Source organism: Thermobia domestica, chromosome 2 (genome assembly GCF_964235325.1).
Source record: "Thermobia domestica chromosome 2, izTheDome1.hap1.1, whole genome shotgun sequence".
NCBI classification, from domain to species: domain Eukaryota; kingdom Metazoa; phylum Arthropoda; class Insecta; order Zygentoma; family Lepismatidae; genus Thermobia; species Thermobia domestica.
The window spans coordinates 26,303,141-26,324,741 of NC_137455.1; the positions used below are offsets into that span (position 1 = coordinate 26,303,141).

At 37.1% G+C, this 21,601-nt stretch overlaps 1 protein-coding gene across 2 annotated transcripts in view; it reads right to left on the reverse strand.

Annotated features, from left to right (window-relative positions):
• The window catches only part of LOC145679662 (leukocyte elastase inhibitor-like), a 206,211-nt gene that overhangs the window by 71,858 nt on the left and 112,752 nt on the right, over positions 1-21,601 (reverse strand). Inside the window, exon 1 of one of the 2 annotated variants that reach the window (XM_081750237.1) lies at positions 10,407-10,525. The exons of the other annotated variant lie outside the window; for it this stretch is intronic. Coding sequence (XP_081606363.1) covers positions 10,407-10,467 — 61 coding nt within the window. The 5' untranslated portion in view covers positions 10,468-10,525. Of the gene's footprint in view, positions 1-10,406; positions 10,526-21,601 lie in introns of those variants that run through there. 2 annotated transcript variants of the gene reach the window in all.

Consider the following 21,601-nt stretch of genomic DNA (forward strand, 5'->3'; position numbering starts at 1 on the left):
TCAACAGTCAACTGGTTGTTGTTTTGCTACATCAGCAATTTATGAATGTTATGTATTTATTGTAATAAAGTTGTATCACTCATAAGCGCCTGAGCCCATCATGTTCTTTTTTGGCTCATTTCTAGAACGTGACTTGGGCAAAGGTTTGATAATATCACTTTGCACCCTGACGTACCCATTTGGTCAGTGTTGCCAATGAACTGTAAATGTGGAAGATGGTTTCTGTATCACTGGATGTATATCCATGAAACGTGGCATAAACATCATTTGATGTTGGAGAAAATATTCTGTGGACGTATTCCTCTCCCAAGTACTCCACTTTGTCAGTGTTGCCAATGATTAGTTGTAAATCAGGTTCCGTACAATGAAAAGTTTATACGCCAAGCTTGGCAGAAACATCACACGACACTGTAGCAAGAAGACCTTGTATTTTACCGTCTTCCAACCATCCTAGGTTGTCAGTGTTGCCAACAAGGTGTAAACATCATAATGTTGCAAAAAGTGTGCCATTGAACGAATATAAAACAAATGTGACAGATGCAATATTGGACAATGGAAAACATAGTGTGAATGAATGTCTCCCTCTCTCTCCCCCCCCAAAAAAAAACATTTTGGCAGTGTTGCCAACCAATGCGAACATTCAAGTTTTTCGCATGAAGTCGACAGCATTGGCGGACATAATTAGACTGCAACCCATACTAGTAGTTTGAAATATTTTAGTGTAAACCCATAAGCATTCATAGTGTCAGTGTTTCCAACCATTTTAAAATACATTTTCTTAAAAGGTTGCCTGACCATTGCATGCATAGAAACAAAACTTGAAATAAACATCATTTGACACAACAGCAAACATACTGTGGTTGGTACCATTTCCCAATCACCTGTGTGTCAGTATTGCCAACGTTTTCAATATTAAAGTTCTTCAAATAGCAGTAAAGGAGCTTGGCGGTATTTTTATATTGTCTAATAATGTGACCATGTGGCTGAACATATATCATGGAACATGACTGTTGACCATGTAGCAACGAACGGTACTGGTTAGAAGCTCATGTAGAAAGAAAGGATTGGATGAGTCATGCATACATCTGGTCATAGGGGCTTCATTATGATATGGTGAGGCAACCTTTTGAGAAAATGTATTTTAGAATGGTTGAAAACACTGGTAAGCTAGGATGGTTGGGACGTCTTTTTGCTATAGTGTCGTGTGATGGTGTATAAACGTCTGATTGTACGGAACCTGTTCTACAACTAATCATTTTTACAATTGGTTGGCAACACTGACAAATTTGGGTACTTGAAAGAGGAATACATCCACAGAATATTTTCCCCAATGATAACGATGTTTATGCCACGTTTCATGCATATACATCCAATGCTACAGAAACCTTCTTCCACTTTGTATTTACAGTTCGTTGGCAACACTGAGCAAATTGGTACTTCAGTTTGCAAAATGATATTATCAAATCCTTGCCCAAATCACGTTATAGCAATGAGATAAAAGAAAAGAACATGATGTGCTCACGTTCTTACGAGTGATACATCTTAACATTCATTTCTATTCTGTCCAATATGCCATACATAGGGTCACAAACACCAACAAATCAGCCACTTATAGGGTCAAGTTGCAGGTTTGCCGTGATTTGAAAACGGTTTCGTACTCCTCATGACAAGAGCTTTCAAACGATATATAAGGTTTCCTCCAGGTACTTGGTCCCGGTTTGGAATCATCCATAGTTAGGAACTAATATGTGCCCTATCCAGAAATACATGTTTCACAATCCTAAGATATAACACGAAGCACTCCTAGAATCCAACAGAATCACGCAGCACTCCTCATATAGGCAGTTTGGCTGCGTGCGTATAATTTGAAGTACTCGCCAATTACCTCTATAAAAACTGCTGCGGAAGTACCAGAGGATTCTGAAACATGGATATTTGGATCGGCCACGTAATAATTCCTAAATAAAGTCTTGACCCGACTACGTTAGGTCTCATAGTATTCGGGCTATGTCCGTTTAAAATTTAATTTTTCATGTTTTCGGCAGTCTATAACTTCGAAAGGAAGCATTTGTGCACCCATGCTGGTCCATACTTTTGTCCTACCTTAGTGTCAGGAATCAACTCCGAAACGTGGTCGGTGTTGTTTTGAAACAACCTCTCTCTTTCTCTCTCTCTCTCTCTCTCTCTCTCTCTCTCTTTATATATATAAGAGTGTCCCTTATTTTGGGTAATTCCGTGTTGCGATACGCACACACCCCAAATATATTCTATGTGACCGTAAACACGCATTAATGAAATACCAGCTCTCTACGAGAACGTTAACCCTTGCCGACTTGTCGACAAAATTATGAAAAGACGTTTCCACATTATAATATAATTTAAAATTTCCAAGCGTGATAACAGACAACTAAAAGAGAAAGAGACACGAAACTTTGCCCGAAGCAAGTAGAGAAAGGACATCTGCCCGTGTATTGACAAACATCGCCGGATGAACAGTGTAGAAAGGATATCATCATTGAAAGCAACAATAAAAATAAAGACAAAATAGATAGTAAACGCAGATCAGTGCAGCAAACTTTTCGACAAATAACGTGAAATATGTGTTAAATTCCAACACCGTTTGCGCACACAGGAAGTGAGGTACTAAGGTTTTATACACCTTAAATCAGATATTGACAAGAACTATTTACGCTGACTCTAAATCTAGAAGGATCCGCTGTACAGTGTTACTATTAACAGAAGAGAAAATTGACTTTGTAAAAGGTACAAAAACTCGAAAAATGTAAGTAGTAATGTATTGTTCAAAACCTATAATACAAAGCCGTAGAGCATGAAGAGTAGTACCGTGGTTATGTGAAATCGATTAGTCACGTACTGACCGAGATATTCGGTATCTTGTTATAGCTAACAAGTAAGATTTGTAAAAAGTGGCAACATTGCACAACGAGTTGGAATCCCAACAACCTGGTTAAAATATGAAAACAGCGTGCAATTTGCATGGGTTTATGTATTCGTGGAGTTTTGAGGTCGCTGATAACGATGATGACGTACAAGAAGAAAAAAAGCCTCTGTGGAGCGTTGTCATCTTGTACAAACCTTACTCCTTTGCTTTAACAATATACCGAATATCTTTGTCAGTACGTGACTTATCGAGCTCACATCCGTTACTACTCCTCATGCTCTAACGTCTGTATTATAGGTTTAAAACCATACAGCACTAGTGACTTTTTCTGACCTATTGTACCTTATCCAAACTCGACTTTTCTCTTCTATTGATGGAAACGCTGTATAGCGGACTCTTCTAGATTTAGAACCGGCGCGGCGTAAACAGTTTTTGTTACTATTTAATTCAGGGTGTACATAACGTTAGTGTCTCAATCCCTGTGTGCGCCAACGGTGTTTGCATTTAACACATGTTTCAAGTTATTTCTAGAAAAGTTTGCAATACTGATCTTTGTTTACCATATCTTTTGTCTTTATTTTCATTGTTGCCTCCAATGATGACATCCAATTAAGATCATTCGATTTACAAAAACAAAACTTTCTTTTAGGTTGGCAACACTGTTCATCGGGTGATCTTCGTCAATATACGGACAGATGTCGCCCTTTCTGTACTTGCTTCGTGCAAAATTTCGTATCTCTGTCTGTTTTAGTTTGTCTGTTATCACGGTTGGAAATTCTAAATTATATTATGATGTGGAAATGTCTTTCCATGATTTTGTCGACAAGTCGTCACGCGTTAACGTTCTCGTAGAGAACTGCTATTTAACTAATACGTGTTTACGATCACATAGAATACATTTGGTGGGTGTGCGTATCGCAACCCGAATATAAAAAATATATTGATGAAGCTTTTTTCCATATTAATTAAGCATGTCACACACTTATTGTATGAACAGTGCCAACCGTTGAGGGGTTATAATGATCTAGATACTAAGTTTGATGATAGATCCTCATTAAATTTATATGAGACGCCGGGAAGAACATGAAAGAATACTCAAAATCAGTATTCCTTTGTCAAAATTATGGGTGATCATATGCATACTTAAATTGATTAATTATGGTTTACATATGGCTCTTATTCAGATGTTTCATGGTGTAGCTCCGAAGAGTAATATCATACCCTGATAAAATGTATATGGAACTGCCGGGAAAATGTGCTCTTTTCAACATATGAATGAGCATAGACTTGACATACAAATATATAGATAAGTCGAATTGAGAAATTCCACTTTTTGAAATCGGTTAAAATCTCTTGCCCATAGTGAGAATAACGACTTTATGATTTATGATGCTGAAATCTCCAGACACACCATTGTATTCACATTGATTTACAATTACATGCTCTAGGTTTTTCTGTTTATTAATTGATTTATTTATTTGTGTTGTTATCATTTGGTTATGTAGGATCCATTATAGTATTTTTATCTAGAGTTCTAAATTCTGTCTCATCATGGCTGCCAAGTAATATGTCAGGCTAAGTAAGGTAATGCATGTGTATACTAGTAATACAGCAATAATGTGCCAATCGTTTCGAAGCACTTTGGAATTAGCCCTTACGATACCAAGGTGTTTTCTATAACGTAGCATACGAAGGGGAGGGTCGTTGAACCCATACAGGAAAATTCAATTTCAAATTAAGTTCTCAGATCTTTTATTAACCAATCAGTTATAAATGAAATAGTGTCCCCAGTGGATGAATAATTAAGGTTGTCGCCTTACAATCAATTGGTCCCGGGTTCGATTCCACAAGCGGGAACATAAGTGGTTTGGATCCCACGTTAAAACTCTAGGTCCCGTCCTCTGGACGTCATAATCATCCCATGGAAGAAAATGACAAACCACCATCGGTTCGTCTCGCCCAGGGACATTCGGGTAGAACACAACATCATCACAATCATCATCATCATTATAAATGAAATTATACATGTAGGTTATACAAATAGGTAATATTATTTTAGGCTACAAATAACTTATTATAGGGTACAATATTCGATTTCACAATATTAGCACTGAAGCTACGAACACACTGCAATGCTATAAATCAAATCATCTAACTCGCAGGATGTTCAAAATATTAGTTCCATTCCCAGTACTGCAAAATCTCCGACCACGTTCAACAATAACAAACGAAGTGACCATCATCAGGTTGCCAAGACCTTCAGTGTTGCAAAACATTAGTGTTCGTCAGGTTAAGACATGCCATTGTTTATTTGTAGCAGAAAACAAAAACAACAAGCCACAACGATAACTTAAGTCATAACGAGAAAAAGGTAACATGCACCACCAAGGGGGGAGGGGTGGCTTGTTGAAACCAGTTCGTATTATTGCCCTATACAAAATAAACGAGAACCCGTTTAGAGCAAAATCAAGCAGGATTCTTTTATTAACATACCATTACACAATGTTAATTTTTAATTAAAAAAAATCGAATTACTACCCTCACGTTATTCACCGACCTCCTAGTATTATATTTACGAAATTTCGTCCAACTTGGACTCGGATTACGTAGTTGTCTCATGTTTCATTCCGTTTTGCGTCATCCTGTATATCTCGTAAAGGACGCAAAAGCAAATCGAATGACTAGTCATACGTTATTCAACAACCTCCAATTAGTGTCTATACAAACATTTTTCCGACTCCGACTCGTCAGGTTGAGACCATCCTCGCATAAATAATGGTAATGATATTTAGAAAATGAAAGATTAAATGTATTTCACTATTATTATTATTATTATTATTATTATTATTAATAATAATAATAATAATAATAATAGTAATCGTAATAATGGTTTTAACTGTGACGTATTTTATGAGACATCTACCGCCCACAAATACTCCGTGTTCGATTCCTGTTGCAAGCAAGATGTTACTAACACCTCACTATACTCAGGGGTCATTCAAGTTCTGTCAGATAGATGATAGGGTCAATAGAGGCAGAGGTAGCCTTAGTGTTTGGTGAACCTATCACCTCTATAATGCGCAGAAACCTTGGAGGCATGAACGCATAGCTCTACACCGCCTGAACGATGGCAGAAGCTTTACATCTAGATATTATTATTGTTATTATTAATAATATTACTATATCTTGGTGCAAATCGATTTTAACTAGATAATTTTACAACTTTTTATTTCTGAACTTTTTGTCCACAACCATTGTTTTTCCTAAATTTTTGAAAATATGTTTTGCATTTGTCTGTTCTGGTTAGGAATAATATATGTAGCTCAGATATTGATAAATCTTACTATAATTTTATGACGTTTTCATATTACCTTAATTCGTTTTCCAGGCTGTTATACTCACTAATAATTGTAACATATGTTGTATGTGTATTATGAATCAGCGGAACTGCTCAGTGGCGTATTTAGGAAGGCTCACCAGGCTCGAGCTCCCCACTGAGTACAAGCGATTTTTCTAATGTACTTGCAGCGATAGAAAAGAAAAATACGAAATTATCACCTAACGTCTCTTGCCGAAATGCAGAACAAAATGCAGCATATCTGCAGCAAAATGTCCCATCCCTCTTCACCTCCAGCCCCCACCACACACACCAACAAACGCTTTTAACAAACGAATATGTTATTGCAGCGGAACGCTTTATAACACCACTTCAATTCGGCTCTCTCTGTTTTTGTCACTTTTCTTCTGTGTATGTTTATATATATGTACTAACGTATGGTATATATATATATATATATATATATATATATATATATATATATATATATATATATATATATATATATATATATATATATATATATGTGTGTGTGTGTGTGTGTGTGTGTGTGTGTGTGATAGCCAAACTTGCATATTGGATTAATGTTAAACACAAAACAGGGCTATGCTGTATCCAGTTTTGTTCCAAAATTTTCAGCGCCCCCTTATTGAATAATTTTTTAGTACACCCCTGGAACAGCTACATTTATGAGAGTTACCTTTTGGCCAATCTTATTCGTGTTAGTATTGTCGGGCATGTTCACAAATACACCGTTCTCCCCACTTTGATTTTTCGATCCCAATGGTAATCTACCATCGATTGGCAAGTCGTGAGGGGTTGCCTTTGGTGCTTTGTATCTATCACAGTCTTTCTCTTATGAATCATAGTAGTGAGTAACTAAACCGACAGCTCTGTTTAAACTACCTCTAGCGGTCTAAGTGCCAATTACTCGTCGAAGTATATAAGATCTAGCTTCTAGCAGATCTTCTGGCATGCTCTACAGTGGTTTCCAGATGGCAACACCTTAATCTGTCTTTTTGAGAAAGGAAGACGGTAATTCTGTTTGAAGCAGGCTTGAAGATTGGTTATTTTAACTACATTGGTTTCCACTTTCACACAAAGTATTGTGGAAAATGTTTCTTGTGAGTAACCAAAGTCTGCAAACGAAAGCGTCCGATAGGAAATTGTAACAATGCTGTAGTGTGGATCTAATATGAGGGAATGCATTTAATAAGGACCATTAAACTACTGACTTATAGTTCCTAATAATAATTTATTCATGTAGCCTGTGACACACACATGATAAAGAACAACGCAGTCAGTGTACTGGTTCTCAAAGCTACGGATTAAAGCAGTCGGAGTAGGTTGAAAAATAAAATGAAATGAAATATTTCAGATTAACTTCCTGAAATATGTCAGATGGCTTACTAAGTCGAATGATTAAGATAAGTGAATGATGATAGAGGAAGCGATAAAATGAAAATATGGATGGAAACCGGAGTATCCTGAAGAAACCCACAAACAAGGTGTTGTCCACCAAATGCTCACCTGGTTGGGAATCGAGTCAGGAACCCATGCACCAGAGGTAAGGATTCTACTACAGAACCACCGTGCGCTTGGCGACTGTTGAAGACACAATTTATTACGGTATATGACACAATTAATCGGGAAGATGTCCAATAGTGCTGCCAATATGCAACAACCGGCCCCCAGGCCAGTCCTGGCTCACTGAACCGTTTCATCTGGCTCGCCTGACTCCTAATTGAAAATACACTTGTCACATAATCTTCAACTGAATTGAAAATATTTCCTGGATAACTGGTGTCCAACTTCAAAAATATTATCTGCAGTGGAACATTCAGTTTACCACAGAACATGGTGAGACTACTTCAAAACAAGAAGAATCAAATTTCCATATTAAAATGATAAATGAACATATTTCTCTTACTTTCTTTAGCAAATAAATATTTTGATTACCGTTATAACAGTTTCTGTGTTCTTGTGATGTTAGTATACGATGAACAAGTTTCTCCATTAACTATAAGCAGTGGTTGAAATGAGGCCGTATACGGTGGTACGCCAAACCACCTCTGTGTTTTGCAGTTATTAAGACATACCGCCTCTGTTTCTTCAGCGGTCAAGATATACCGTCACTGGAAGGAACCTTTAATAAATCCATTTTTATACACATTAATTGACGAATAGCTTTGCACGTAAAAAGTTTTTATTTCTTGTGTAGAAATAGACTCTAAGTTGACAACACCGACATTTTTATCTTTCCCTGCTTTTCTTAAAATGAGGTGTCTTCAAAGAAGTGCATCTATTTATATTTTGATGTCCCGTATTGAATTGTTTCTTTCTATGTATGTGTGTGTCTTCTTGCCTTAATGCATATAAATGTTGTGTTTTGATCATGGGCCAGTATTAGGGATTTTCTGGTGCGAAGGACAGATCTTACGAGAGCTTGGAATATCCTTCAGTAGAGTGAAGGATCCGGGAGGTTTCCCGCAGGAAATTGTTTAAGATAAAGACTCGGTTTTGAATATTTCGTGTATAATTTTCTCTAATACACATAAGGGGATATATTTTATTATTTTTCTGAACGTCGTTGGCGGAGGATCAAAGTCTGTCTATGACCCCCCGTAACTACAAGGAAGCTCTCCAATAATTTTCAGTCATTTTGTAAACAGAAATGTAATCTTTTGTACAACATATCCTCACTGGATTTCAATATTAAGATAGCAGGTATATCGAGTCAAAATCGTAATAAAACATACCACCTCTGCTTTTTTCCACTTCGAACACTGACTATAACCATTTGATTGTTATGGCTACATTGTGTCGTACGGCACTCAACGTCACAGTCCGCTGTGATTGGCCCACCATATATCTGTCAAGAGCCTGCAATAATGCCTCATAGTTCATTCTATTAAGAGGTATCGCAAGTATGTTGTAAGTGTCACAGGTACATCTATAAATCAAGTTTAGAGGAATGAATACACTTATATATAGATCTCTCATTAGTAACTGTTATTCCTTTGTTTTTCATTAATCCTCAATTGTACAGACTTCTATAACATTTTTGAAATACGTGTACCCTTGAGTTTGACCATTGTACAATCCGCGGCAAAAAACCTGCAACATGAGCATATAAGTTTATTGTGAAATGACGAAGTCTTTTGCTCCAAAATAAGTGTGCACGGGAAGAGGCCGAGGTTTATCCTGACGTGATTCGTTCCACTTAGACGTTATGTTCATTCCCTGTGCTATTAGGCGTAGTTTCATAATAAACTTACATCCTCATGTTGCAGGTTTTTTGCCGCGGATTGTACATAACTAATTTCCAAATTACTGCTTGTCATTTATTGTGTTCAGACAAGTGGTGGACACAAAAACCGATTTTTCGGATTTCCAAAACTTTCCAAAAACCGGTTCGGCTTTTCACCGAAACCGCATTCAGCTTTCTTCAAAACCGGTTTCGTTTTCTTCAAAACCTTTTTGGTTTTCACCGAAACAGGTTATCGGTTTACTTCAAACCCGCTTCGGTTTTTCACCGGATCCGTTTTCGGTTTCCTTAAAAGCCGGTTCCGGTTTTTCCAAACTTTGTTCTATTTCTGACAAGAATATTGTTTCGTTGTTCTCCGTAAACCGATTCCGTTTCCACATAAACAGTTTTATGTGTTTTCCTAGAGTTTTAACCGAGACCAGCTTCGGTGAAAACTGAACCGGTTTTGAAGAAAACCGAAACCAGTTTTGGAGAAAAACCGAAACCGTTTTCGGTGAAACCCCGAACCGGTTTTTTGGAGAAAACCGAAACCAGATTCGATGGAAAAACCAAACCGGTTTTGGAAAACCGAAACCGATTTTTGGAGAAAACCGAAATCGGTTTCGGTGAAAAACCGAATGTGTTTGGAGAAAACGGAAATGTCCGTTGTTCGGGTTTCGGTTATTCTAAAAACCGGTTTTGCTCATCCCTAGTTCAGACACAACAAGTTAGCGTAACTTCATGAAAGTCTGGGTTAAGTTTAGTAATTAATTAAATGAGTAATTATTTCTATTGGTAATATTAATTTCTATTCCACAGGAATCAACCTCAACACTTCTGCTACTGTCTGCCTATGATATGTACTCAGAACTAACGATACGGTCTCTATATACGTACTGCAGCTGAAGAAAAGTACTTACCAATTTGACACGTGCAAATATAAACAACTTTTAAATATGGAAAACGTGTTATCGCATTCATTTTTTACCCAAAAGGCTCTTTCGGATAGTTTGCTTTCACAATTTCCATTGATAACGACCAACATTTAAAAAACGCACAATTATGGTTTTGCTTTGCAAGGTTTCATCTTTAAAATTACTCATTTCAGCAACTCAAATGTATTTTTCTTGTATTAACACTCTAAATATTTCCATAAGTGGAGAGAATGAAAACAAAGTGTTTCAGAAAGGAAAACAACACAAGTATTTCATATTAAGATTAGAAAAGTTTGCTACATATATGTGTCAAAGCTATCATTGCTTTTTATAACGTTAGAGTAATACGTACATGTAAAAATATTAACGAATTATTTTAGATTAGTTTAAACAAAAAAGTTCACACTTCGGTTACTAACTGCATTTTTATAAGACTTCTTTGCAAAGTCGTAAACTGTCGAAAACAATATAAGTATTAATGTAATCAAATCTAAATGCAACAAGCATTACTTTTTCGTTTTCATTTATTTAGTTGAATTAATTTTAAAAAAAATATGTTTACTTTTTGTTGTAAAATGTCTTGATGTCTTGTTGTAAAATTCTTTGGTTGTAGCGCACAGAACGTGGTGATAAAATATAATTAACTATTAAGAGCTCTGTTGCACTTAGTTATAGATATGTAATAAAAAATATATATTTTCTAGTTTGCACACGAGCTTTTCAAGCGAAGAGTATAAGTATAATTTTCTTTTTTCTTTCGTTTCTTTCTCTTTTCTTTCAAGGTATGTTTTTTTTATTTTTTTACATTGAGCGTTACGATTGAGTAGAACAACTTATTCCACAAAATGAAGACGATATGGACTTACATTGTGATTCTCCCCAGACTAAAATAAAAATACAATAGTTTGAACACAAATTATACAAAACATTAATAGTTCCATCACTTAGAGATTGATGCGTTGATATATACACTATACACACAACCAGTATATACTGTATGTGGATAGCTCCAGAAGTGCCCAATCTGATGTACAGATGAAGCTTCTTGTTTGAAAAACTTTATTATGCTCGAAAGTACCAGCTTTATAAAGTTTACATTTGAAGTTTGAAGACGATACCTTGTTTAGTATTTTTTGGGTAGCATCAATATTGAACGCTCTCAGTTAATTTATAAACATGAAAAAATGGGTTATGGTTGTATGATGTATGTTCATATTTTCATATACAAAATCAAAGCTGAGCTAGATTCTACTGCAGAGTGATCTTGTCGTACGTTTACAACAGTAAAAGTATTTTGCGATATAGTGTAAACGAGGCCGTACTAGCTGCAAAGACGAACAACACAGCGTTCGACTAAATGAGGTGACCACACCAAATAAGGTGAAGAAAATCCACAAAATGATACTGCATAACTGTGGATTGTAAGTGCGTGAACTACCAGGCATAGTAGGCATTTCAAAAGGTGCTGTACATCGCATAAAAGATTGGACATGAGAAGCCTGTCCCCAAGAGGAGTATTGCCTTAACACACAATAGAACAAAAACAGTGTCATAAGCATGTTACTATCAAGGATTTGGCGATTTTTTACAACAAAAAAGCAGAAGATTTGACTTGATTCATAATCCTGGATGAAAAATGGATGCATCACTTCACATCTGAGACGAAGGGACGGTGGAAATAATGGACTTAAAGAAGAAAATCAGTTCCAAGGGGGGCGAAGACAGCTTAATCTCCTAGCAGGTCATGCTACTAGTTTTTTGAGAGGAATATGCTTGGGATAATTTCTACTGTTTATCATCAAAGACGAAAAACAATTAGCAGCGAGTATTTTGCACATTTATTGCAGCGTTCTAAAGATAAAATCAAGAAAGAAACAGTCAATTTTGGTGAAAACAGAACGCATTGTTTCAAGTTGTGTCACCCATCCATTATCGCGATAGACAAAATGAATTAGTTAAGGCTTGCATTGCTTTTTCACTCACCCTATTCGCCAGATTCAGTACCCTCAAATCCTTTTTTTTTTCTTTCCGAACTTGAAAACGATCGTCAACATCGAAGAGGTAGAGCCTGCGGTTAATGGCTATTTTGACGGCTGACACTATAAACTGGGCATTGAAAGTATTTGAATATCGCTGAGAAAAGTGTATAGAGCTAAAATGAGACTATGTTGAAAAATGAATATATTTTTTCTCATTTTTATTTGCATTCTTAGACCGGGTGCCTTTAGGACTATCCCCGTGTAAACTCTAGCACGCATAAAATTTTAGACTTAGTAAATTGGTGCATCCGGTCATTTAGTAAAAAAGTTTAACTTTGAGAGTATATACTTCTTGAAAACAAATTAGATAACCGATAACATGATCTACATATCTATTACGATGTTTTGGTTGTATTCGGACCACATTGGGTCTGTTGATATCACAGGTGACGGGTTATCTCGCGTCACAAGTTTGTCAGTAAAATCGTGTTAAGGGTCTATCTGTTGTTTTTACATCACTATTTTAAATCCATGGTAACAATTTACAATTCGGAAAATATTAGTGGGTTGTTGACGTCTTTAACACTGACTGCGTTAAAATAATTGTAGTTATTTGCAAGTGCCACCGTGAAAACATATAGTCAAAATAACTGTCAGATAATCGCATAATAAACTTATTACTTAACATTATTTTCTTCTGACTTCAGAAAATGTATTATTAAAATCCCGAAAATATTTTTAAAATGTGAAGTACAAAATAACATAGGTGAAACAAGTACATATATGAAACAATTAACAAGTAAAAAATAGTCAAATTTGACAACAGAAAAACAAATGAGAAGAGACTAGTATTTATTATTTATTGTTTCACGTTGATATCCCACATGTTCTCTTATTGTCTGCCTGTCAAATATAATTTTCACTAAGACTTCTCATCAGTGTTACGAAGCTATTTCTTTTTTCTAATTACATAAAACTGTTTTGTACGCATCAAGAATGCTAGTTATTCGTAAAACTTAGCTAATGAAATTCATTTACGCCTGGGTATTAGGTTAATGTTTTCTTCCGTAGTTTTGTGTTTTCATAGCTGAATCGTGGAAGTGTTTGTTTATGTTATGTAATGTATTATGTCAATGTGTATTTTATGTAACAAGCTGAGAGAGCACCTTTCCCAATTATCTAACCATCTCTGACATCAAATGTATCCATTGAGACGAAATCATCACATCGACATGTGTCTGGAGTCATCAAGATCACCAGCAGACTTGACTCCTTAAATACTCTCTTCAACCTGGAAACGGAGCGTTAGTCTTTGGAGTCAGTCGAGACCCGGTCTTCGGAGTTAGTCTTTGCAGTCGGTCGAGAGCCGGTCTTCGGAGTTAGTGTTTGGAGTCAGTCGTAAGGACGTCGTAAGGCTGTCAACGGAGTCGGATATTTAGAAAACTATCCGAGTTATATTTAATTCGTTCAACTACAGGCGGAACATCGGACGATCATCAAGAGGATATTAGGAAGCCCAGCAGAGAAAATGAACCAACAGGTACTATGACATCAGATTCCATCCCTTCCTTCCCTCATCCCTCTCCTACAACACTTCTCTCTTCAAATATCTTGAAAATCCTCACTTTTATTACTCTTAAATCGTGACGGGTGTCGTCCGATCCTAGAACCCTTTCTACCTACGAGATACATCCCAAGAAATTCTCATTGACGACACAGCTTTTTCTGAAAATCCTTTTCAAATTACGCACCCATAAAATAGTGTAGAATGCGATTTCTTTTTCAAGCCCCGTATATTGCTGGAGATGCTGGCCTTTTTTTAGTATTTTCCCTATATTCCCCGGTCCTATGCCGGTCTTTTCTCTGTACTTTTTCTCTTTCCCATTCGTACCTTTTTCTAATCATTTTCACCACCGCTTTCCCTCTGTCTCCCTCTCCGTAGTACAATACTGAAATACTATTAGTTTACGTTCTTTTTCATTCGCAAAATTGGTTTTCTTTTCTCTTCAATCCTTTCAAGAGTGGTGGAGAAGCCCCAATTACCAATTGTGCTTTAAGATATACCATAATCTCTCTTTCTACAATCTAGGTTTCTGCATGTGTAATTTAAGCTTAAGTAGCGATATCTGTACACTGTTCATTTCGTTAAACTACTGCCCATTTTAGTTCATTTTTGTGTGTATGTTGCAACGTCTTGTTGACGAACTTTTAATACCGAATGATGACTTCTTAAATTTCAATGACACTATTTATTTCGATCCTGCGGCGTGTTTGTCCTCTGTATCGGCTAAGTCTACCAGAAACTATTTAGATCAGGTTCGGAGAAAGTTAGAATTCTCTGAGTTCCAATATTACCCCCGGTTCTTTTCAGTTACTGTTGAGAAGCCCATTTTAGGAATGGCGTCAGGAGGACCGTTGCCTATTTTTAATACCATAGTTGAACCAGAACCTTTCTACGCTAGATTAGGGGAATATGTGGAACGTTTTGTACTAAAATATGAGTCTATAGCATATATTAATGGTTGGGATGGGATGAGACGGAAGTTAGTACTTGGAAATCTTCTTCTGGGTTCACCCGAATCTTGGTTTACATCTATGGAAAGAAAGACGGATTTTGCTCCTATGTCTTATGAGCAATTTAAACAGACATTGATAACAGCGTTTAACGATAATTTGGTTCCTCAGTTGACAGAGGCCCAAATGCGGGCACGGGAACAGGGCGATTATGAGTCAGTTGTTGACCATGTGTATGCAAAACAGTATCTCATTCTCAGAGCAGATAATAATGCGCCTGAGAAGAAGCAGATACAACTTATCATAGAAGGGTTATTGCCCGACATTTTCAAGGTCGTTATTCGTAAAGAATACAATACGGTGGCTATGTTATTGAGTGATTTAGTAGTGGAAGAAAAGATTCGGCTATTACTCAAGAGGAAAGAGTTGGGAAAATTCTTTAAAAAGAATTCTGCGGTCTTGCACTCGTCAGTGCTTCCGCCAGGGTCAAGTAGACAGTCATATATGGAGGAGTGCGAAGTCAGAAGTTCAAATTCCGCTTTAGAGGCAAGAGAATTTTGTGCAGTCAACAACAGCACGAAAAGAGTAGACTAAGGCAATTAGCGATCAAGTGAATGACTTGCAGCATCAAGTAGCAAAAATGACTCTACAGATATCCGTTTTAACGTCAAATAATGAACATGAAGCTAACGATCAAGCACACAATAGGAAAAGTCAGCAAAGGAATGTAGGTGAGAGTAATAACGAAGGAAGTGATATTCGTCAGCACCGTAGGAACAATAACAGCACCAATAATAAAAACAATTTAGGTTCTTCCACGCAATCCTCTTCACAGACCCTGGGTTCGATTCCTAGTAAGAGTCCTATTATTTGTTATAAATGCAACATGTCTACCCATATTGCAAGGTACTGTAGGGCGTCTTTAAACTCAAAAACAGAGTAGATGACTAGCACGAATCTGCTCGCAGGTGCGTTATAGTCAACATTATATCTTCTAACGAATTACAACATGTTTCTGCTCTTTCAGATGGTCGGCAAGTTAATATCATGATATTCTGGTAGTCAGAGAAGTTGTCTTGGGGAGAATCTAGTTTCGAAGAACGCGAGACGTTTTTGTCTTAGCACCAGATTAAAGGGAATTACGGGAAAAAGCATTCAAGTATCCGAAATCGCCTTATTGAAATTTTTCCTGGGTATCAGATGTTTTACACACGTTTTTAGTATAATTCCCAATTTTGATTATGCTCCTCTGGTTGAGGTGGGTTTCTTAGAAAAACATAGAGCTATCATAAGTTGTGATAAGCTGATTTTGAACTTGTATCGCATTTGGACGTCCTCTGTCCAGGAAATTACCACTTACGAATTTAGAGGTTAATTTATCTGAAGTGTTAGCATCGAGAATCGCTCGGGAACCTAGAGCTATTTTTTAGCCCTAGAGAATACTATTTTAGCATCTCGTTCGCACACTTTAGTAAAGTTACGTTCGTCTTGGGAAATTACCGGCAAAAAGGCGTTACTCTTACCTTCTTAACGTATAGAGGAAATATTGAGAATTTTTATCCCTAGAGTAATAGTAGATTGTGAGTGCTCAGTGGTGTTTGTAAGGAATCCCATTGTCAACACCGTGACATTGCGCCAAGTAAAGAACATAGGCGATGCGGAGGAGTTCGAGGGAGTACCGGATGAATCAGAAAGGAGAACAGCATCAGAAGATTCTTTGCTATCCCCAGAGAGGTTGGAGCAGTCCAGAAAGATGTGTCCCGGATAGAGTAGATGTCAACCCAGATTTGTCTCCAAAAGACAGGGACCGTTTTTATAACTTAATCTACCAGTTGACCGATATCTGGACTGTGTCACAAGTCGATGTGGGACTCGCCCGTGGTTTTGAGAACGAGTTCCGGCTTTCCAACACCACGCAAGTCATCAAAACACCTTATTCAGTACCTTACCACCTACGTGAAATCCTCAAACGACAGCTGGATACCATGCTAAAACAAAGGATTATTCGTGAGCAGACGTCTCCATGGAACCATCCGATTCTTTTAGTGAGAAAACGCAATGGACAGTTCAGATTTATATCAGATTTATGTTCTCTTTATTTGCAACCGTATCCGTCGAAAGTTGCGAAGCCATCGATTGACGACGTGCTTGCCCGCATGGCTGGACGTCTTCTTCATACTTCTAGTGACATGAAGCAAGGTATTTTCAAATTACTATTACAAAGAGAGTCAGGAGTGTACAGGATTCTCCGTACGAGGTGCTTAGAGTTATGTTTACCATGTTCTGCCTACGGCCATGTGTCCTCAGCAGCAGCTTTGAATAGAATAGTGAAATTGACTCTTGCAGGAGTCCCGACTTCGAATATAATGTATTACGTCGATGACTTTTACGTATTGGCCTCTACTGTGACGAGATGATACACTGGTGCACCATCCTCTTCTTAGAAACTTCGTGGGTCCTGAACGTGGGTTGAAATCGTCACCCGAGAAGACGAAACTAGCTTATCACTCTATGGTGATTTTAGGCCATAAATTTTCGAAGTATCGGTTACAGATCTGTGACCGAATGCTGGACACGATCAAGAACTACCAACGTCCAAGGACAAAGAAGTACTTGAAAAGTTTTCTCGGCCTTTGTTCTTTTCTGAGGGGTTATGTCAAGGACTTCGCCCAGATAGCGTAGACACTACAGAAATTGATGAAGCGTGACGAAGGGTTTACATGGGGTTCCGAATAGCAGAAAACCTTCGAGGTATTAAAGAAGGCGTTTTTGGAAAGTCTAACTTAATGGTCTACAAGCCTGAGAGAGTGCTACACAGCTTGCTGATGCATGCAAGAAAGGGTTGGCTTGTGTAGCAAAACAACCAGCTACAGATGAGCCAGATGCTGAATTGGTGCCAATTGCGTATGCGACCAGAACGTTTGCTTCATCAAAGAAGTACTTCTCCCTTTACCATTTGGAACTGTTAGCCCTTTTCTACGCTCTACGCTCCTTTCGTTACTTTATCCTCGGACATCATTTTCATGTTCATACAAATTCGAAGGCTATCACATTTCTTCGCCATAGGAAGAATTTGACAGGGAAACTGGCTCGTTGGTTTTCAGAGGTTGATTCTCATTATTTTGCGATTTATCATGTTGCTGGTTCGAGAATTCAGAGGAAGACGCAATCAGCTGTTCTGTAAAACATCGAAGAGACGAGGAGGACGGAGAAGCAAGTGCCTCAGATCCAAGGATCTTAATGTTCGAGGACTTGGATAGCATTCACCTTAACAGAGAGCAGAGAAATGACGGACTTCTGAGTAAAATCATTGCGTATTTGGAGGATAGACCCCACAAAGACCCGGAGTATGAGAGGAGAGCATCGTATTTTGCCTTGCGTAACAACATCCTATATAAAGTTAACAAGACATATCCGGGAATAGTTTTTCTATTAGCAGTCCCAACCAAGTTAAGGAATGTAGTATTTGAGAAGGCCCATTCAGAGAAAATGGGTGCTAATCACGCTGGCTTCAGTAAGATGTATAACCTAGTGAAATCTGTTTATTTTGTTAACATGAAAAAATTCGTTAACGAAAAATGTAAACAATGTATTAGCTGTCAACTATTCAAAAAGCAAGTGGCAAGCCTTACCGAAGTCTGCAGACACCTACACCGGGTTTAGGTGGGCCAACTCTGTTGTTTCTTTCGGCCGGGCCTAGCTTGGGCGGGTCGACACTAATTTCTCTTCAGGTCGGGCCGGGCTGGGTCCGATTAATTGCAATTCATTAATAATTATTGACTTTCGTTAAACGATAATTAGAATAAAGGCAAACGTTGAAGAAGTGTGTCCATGAAAAATGTTACAAAATGAAACTTTTAAAATTTATCGGGCCCCGGCTGGGCTTGGGCCAAGAATTTTAAAAAATTTTCGGTCCGGGCTCGGGCCGAAAATCTCCTAAACTTTTCGGTCCTAGGTATATTCGGGCTGGATTGGGCTCGGGCCGAAACATTCAGCCCATGCAGGTCTCTATTGTGTACCACCCTTCTATAGAGTTTATATTGATTTAGGAATTGTGTACCCCTGTAATAACATTTTACGACATGTTTTTCATCGTCGTCGTGGATGAACGAACATGGTTCTGTATCACTGGATCTTTACCAGATCTTCGGCGGCATCCGTTAGTTCTTTTCTATATGAAAACGTTATTCTGAAGTATGGATTAGTAACAGACATCGCATGTGATCGTGGAGCAGCTTCCACTAGTGCTTTGTTTAGGATATTGTTATTTGAATTTTTTGCGTATAATCTTTCACAGACATTTTCCACACACTTTCTCCACACCTGATATAGAAATAAATAATTAAGAAATTATGACCAGTTCAATATTCTAATCTTTCATTTTTGTTACATGTAGGTTTATGGAAACTACTGATAACCCTTTCAATTGAGCCTTCAAAAACACTTACAAATCTTAAAATCAATTCAGTGGCCCGCATAGCGTAGTCCCAAACGCTTTATCTTTCGATACGGGCGGTCTCGGTTTCGATTCCTGGTGGGAGCACTCGGTGGCAAAATGTAGAAAGCATTTTCAAGCCAGCTATTCTCAATGAGATTTTTTTGTTGTTTCCTAATACATACCAGGCAAATACCGGGATGTTACCTAACATATAGGTTCCTTCCTTTCCTTTGCCTGATAGTGTGCTCACCGAGAGACGTCATCCGTCAAACGTGACAGGATCACATGGCCATAGATGCTAACGGCCCAGAAATGTAAAATCCTAAAATGTTAAAGGAAAATTAGTTCTTTACCTCTTACTTTGGAACACACTAAGGAAGACATAAACATTTGAATAACAGCATTACTTCCGTATGTCAATATGTTCATAATGGGGTCCAATTTCTAAAACTTTTTTGTAAAACTAATTTATCGCCATTAAATTTGTCCATTATACTATCCAACTACTAAGATATTGATTTATATTTTAATAGTAATATAAATAATATTATTCTAAGTTCCTCCCTCATCCATCTAATTTTAAATATCGATTACAATGTTCTTTTTCACAAAATATAACGTTTTTGATGGATAGAAATAGCACTTAATTTTACTTTCTTTTTTTTAGATAATGTTCAAATAGGACATGTATTCAGTGTCTATAAATACGTCATTAATTTTGAAGGATCTATTATTATAGGCAAAAATCATTTTAGTAAAAAAAAGATCAATGAGGAGGAAGATTATAGTGATCGAAAAAGAGATAGATCTGTTACAGGAGTATTGGCAGTAACAGATGAGGTAAATAAAGTATGAAAGTAAATAAGGAACCCAGAGATGTGGACGAAAGAAATTAGGATTTTGAGCAGGCAATCTGGGAGAGAATACTTGTCATTGTCCTAGAAAGAGGTACCTTGAAGGGTTTTCAAGTATAGACTTTACTCCACATGCGGTAGATATTGCCACGAAATAATCAGTGACTGTCTCATGAAGCCAAGTGGATAGTTGATGAAACTTTTCAACGTTAATAATTTTTACAAAACACGTAATGTTTTGTTCATCAAGTAGTTTATATCGGATTTAAGTCTAGTAAACGAAGGTTGTACAATCAAAAAATACTAGCTGCATATAATGTCCTTACAACACTGCTACAAATAAAAACAACATATTATATGTGACAGAAATGTGTTGGTTAAAGAGGTTCAAATGAAGTAACATCGCGTATGTTTCATTAGCGTATTAGGAATGCCGAATGCCGTTTCATTATTCTATTTTACAATACCTACAGAGGAAGGAAATGCAGTATTATCATTTGCGCTATGTTCCAATATGCTATCCTAACACTGAACATTCCTAAACAAAACAAGGCTTTTCTGAGCCAGGCGAAGTGCGAAGTGCGATTTACTTTATGTAAGTATTGAGAGAACCGGAAGGAACGTTAGCATTAATAACCCCTTTGTATATGTTACTGTAGTCTAGACAAGCTGAAAGAAAATACTATACGAAGTTGTTAAAATTAGCCAGAAAGATTTATACGACTGAGGAAATTCAAAAAGAGGTATTAAATAAGAAGAAAAATGGCGATGAGGGACGTCAAGTCCAATGGCAGAAATTAACCAGCTTTTAGTTCCGTAGAAGTTATATTAACAATGGTTTCTTCAAATATCGTCACGAACAAGACCTTATATGCTTTCAAATTTTGACAAAATCCCGAAATAAGAATATATTCCAGTTTGGAATAAAAGCTTTTCATTCAGGACTGATATAAGAATTGTATCATATTTATATAAAAGTTTCCAAAGTGCAGTCCGTTCATCGCTGTTATATTGATGATAATAAGGATAGCAAAAGCGATACTGTAGTGATTATGATATTAATTGAGTGCCTTTTTGTGTTTAGAACTCGACGTTTAGAGTTTCTAATTATAGTTTAATAAGAAAACTGGACGACATAATAAGCAGAGCACATGTCCACCAAAAAGGTCTTTGTTAGACAAGTTTTGTTTAGAGTTACAGGAACATATCTCAATAAAATAGCACGTAGCCTGAAACTGAATCGTCAAGTTTTTCAGCTATCCGGTAATTTGAGTGTTACAGAAACTCACTTTGGCATGCCTCGATATAATGTTTTTACCCTCAATAATGTTTATACCCTTTTATTGAAAACTTTTTTTGGAATAAGATGTTATTTTTCTGTTTCCTGTAAACCAA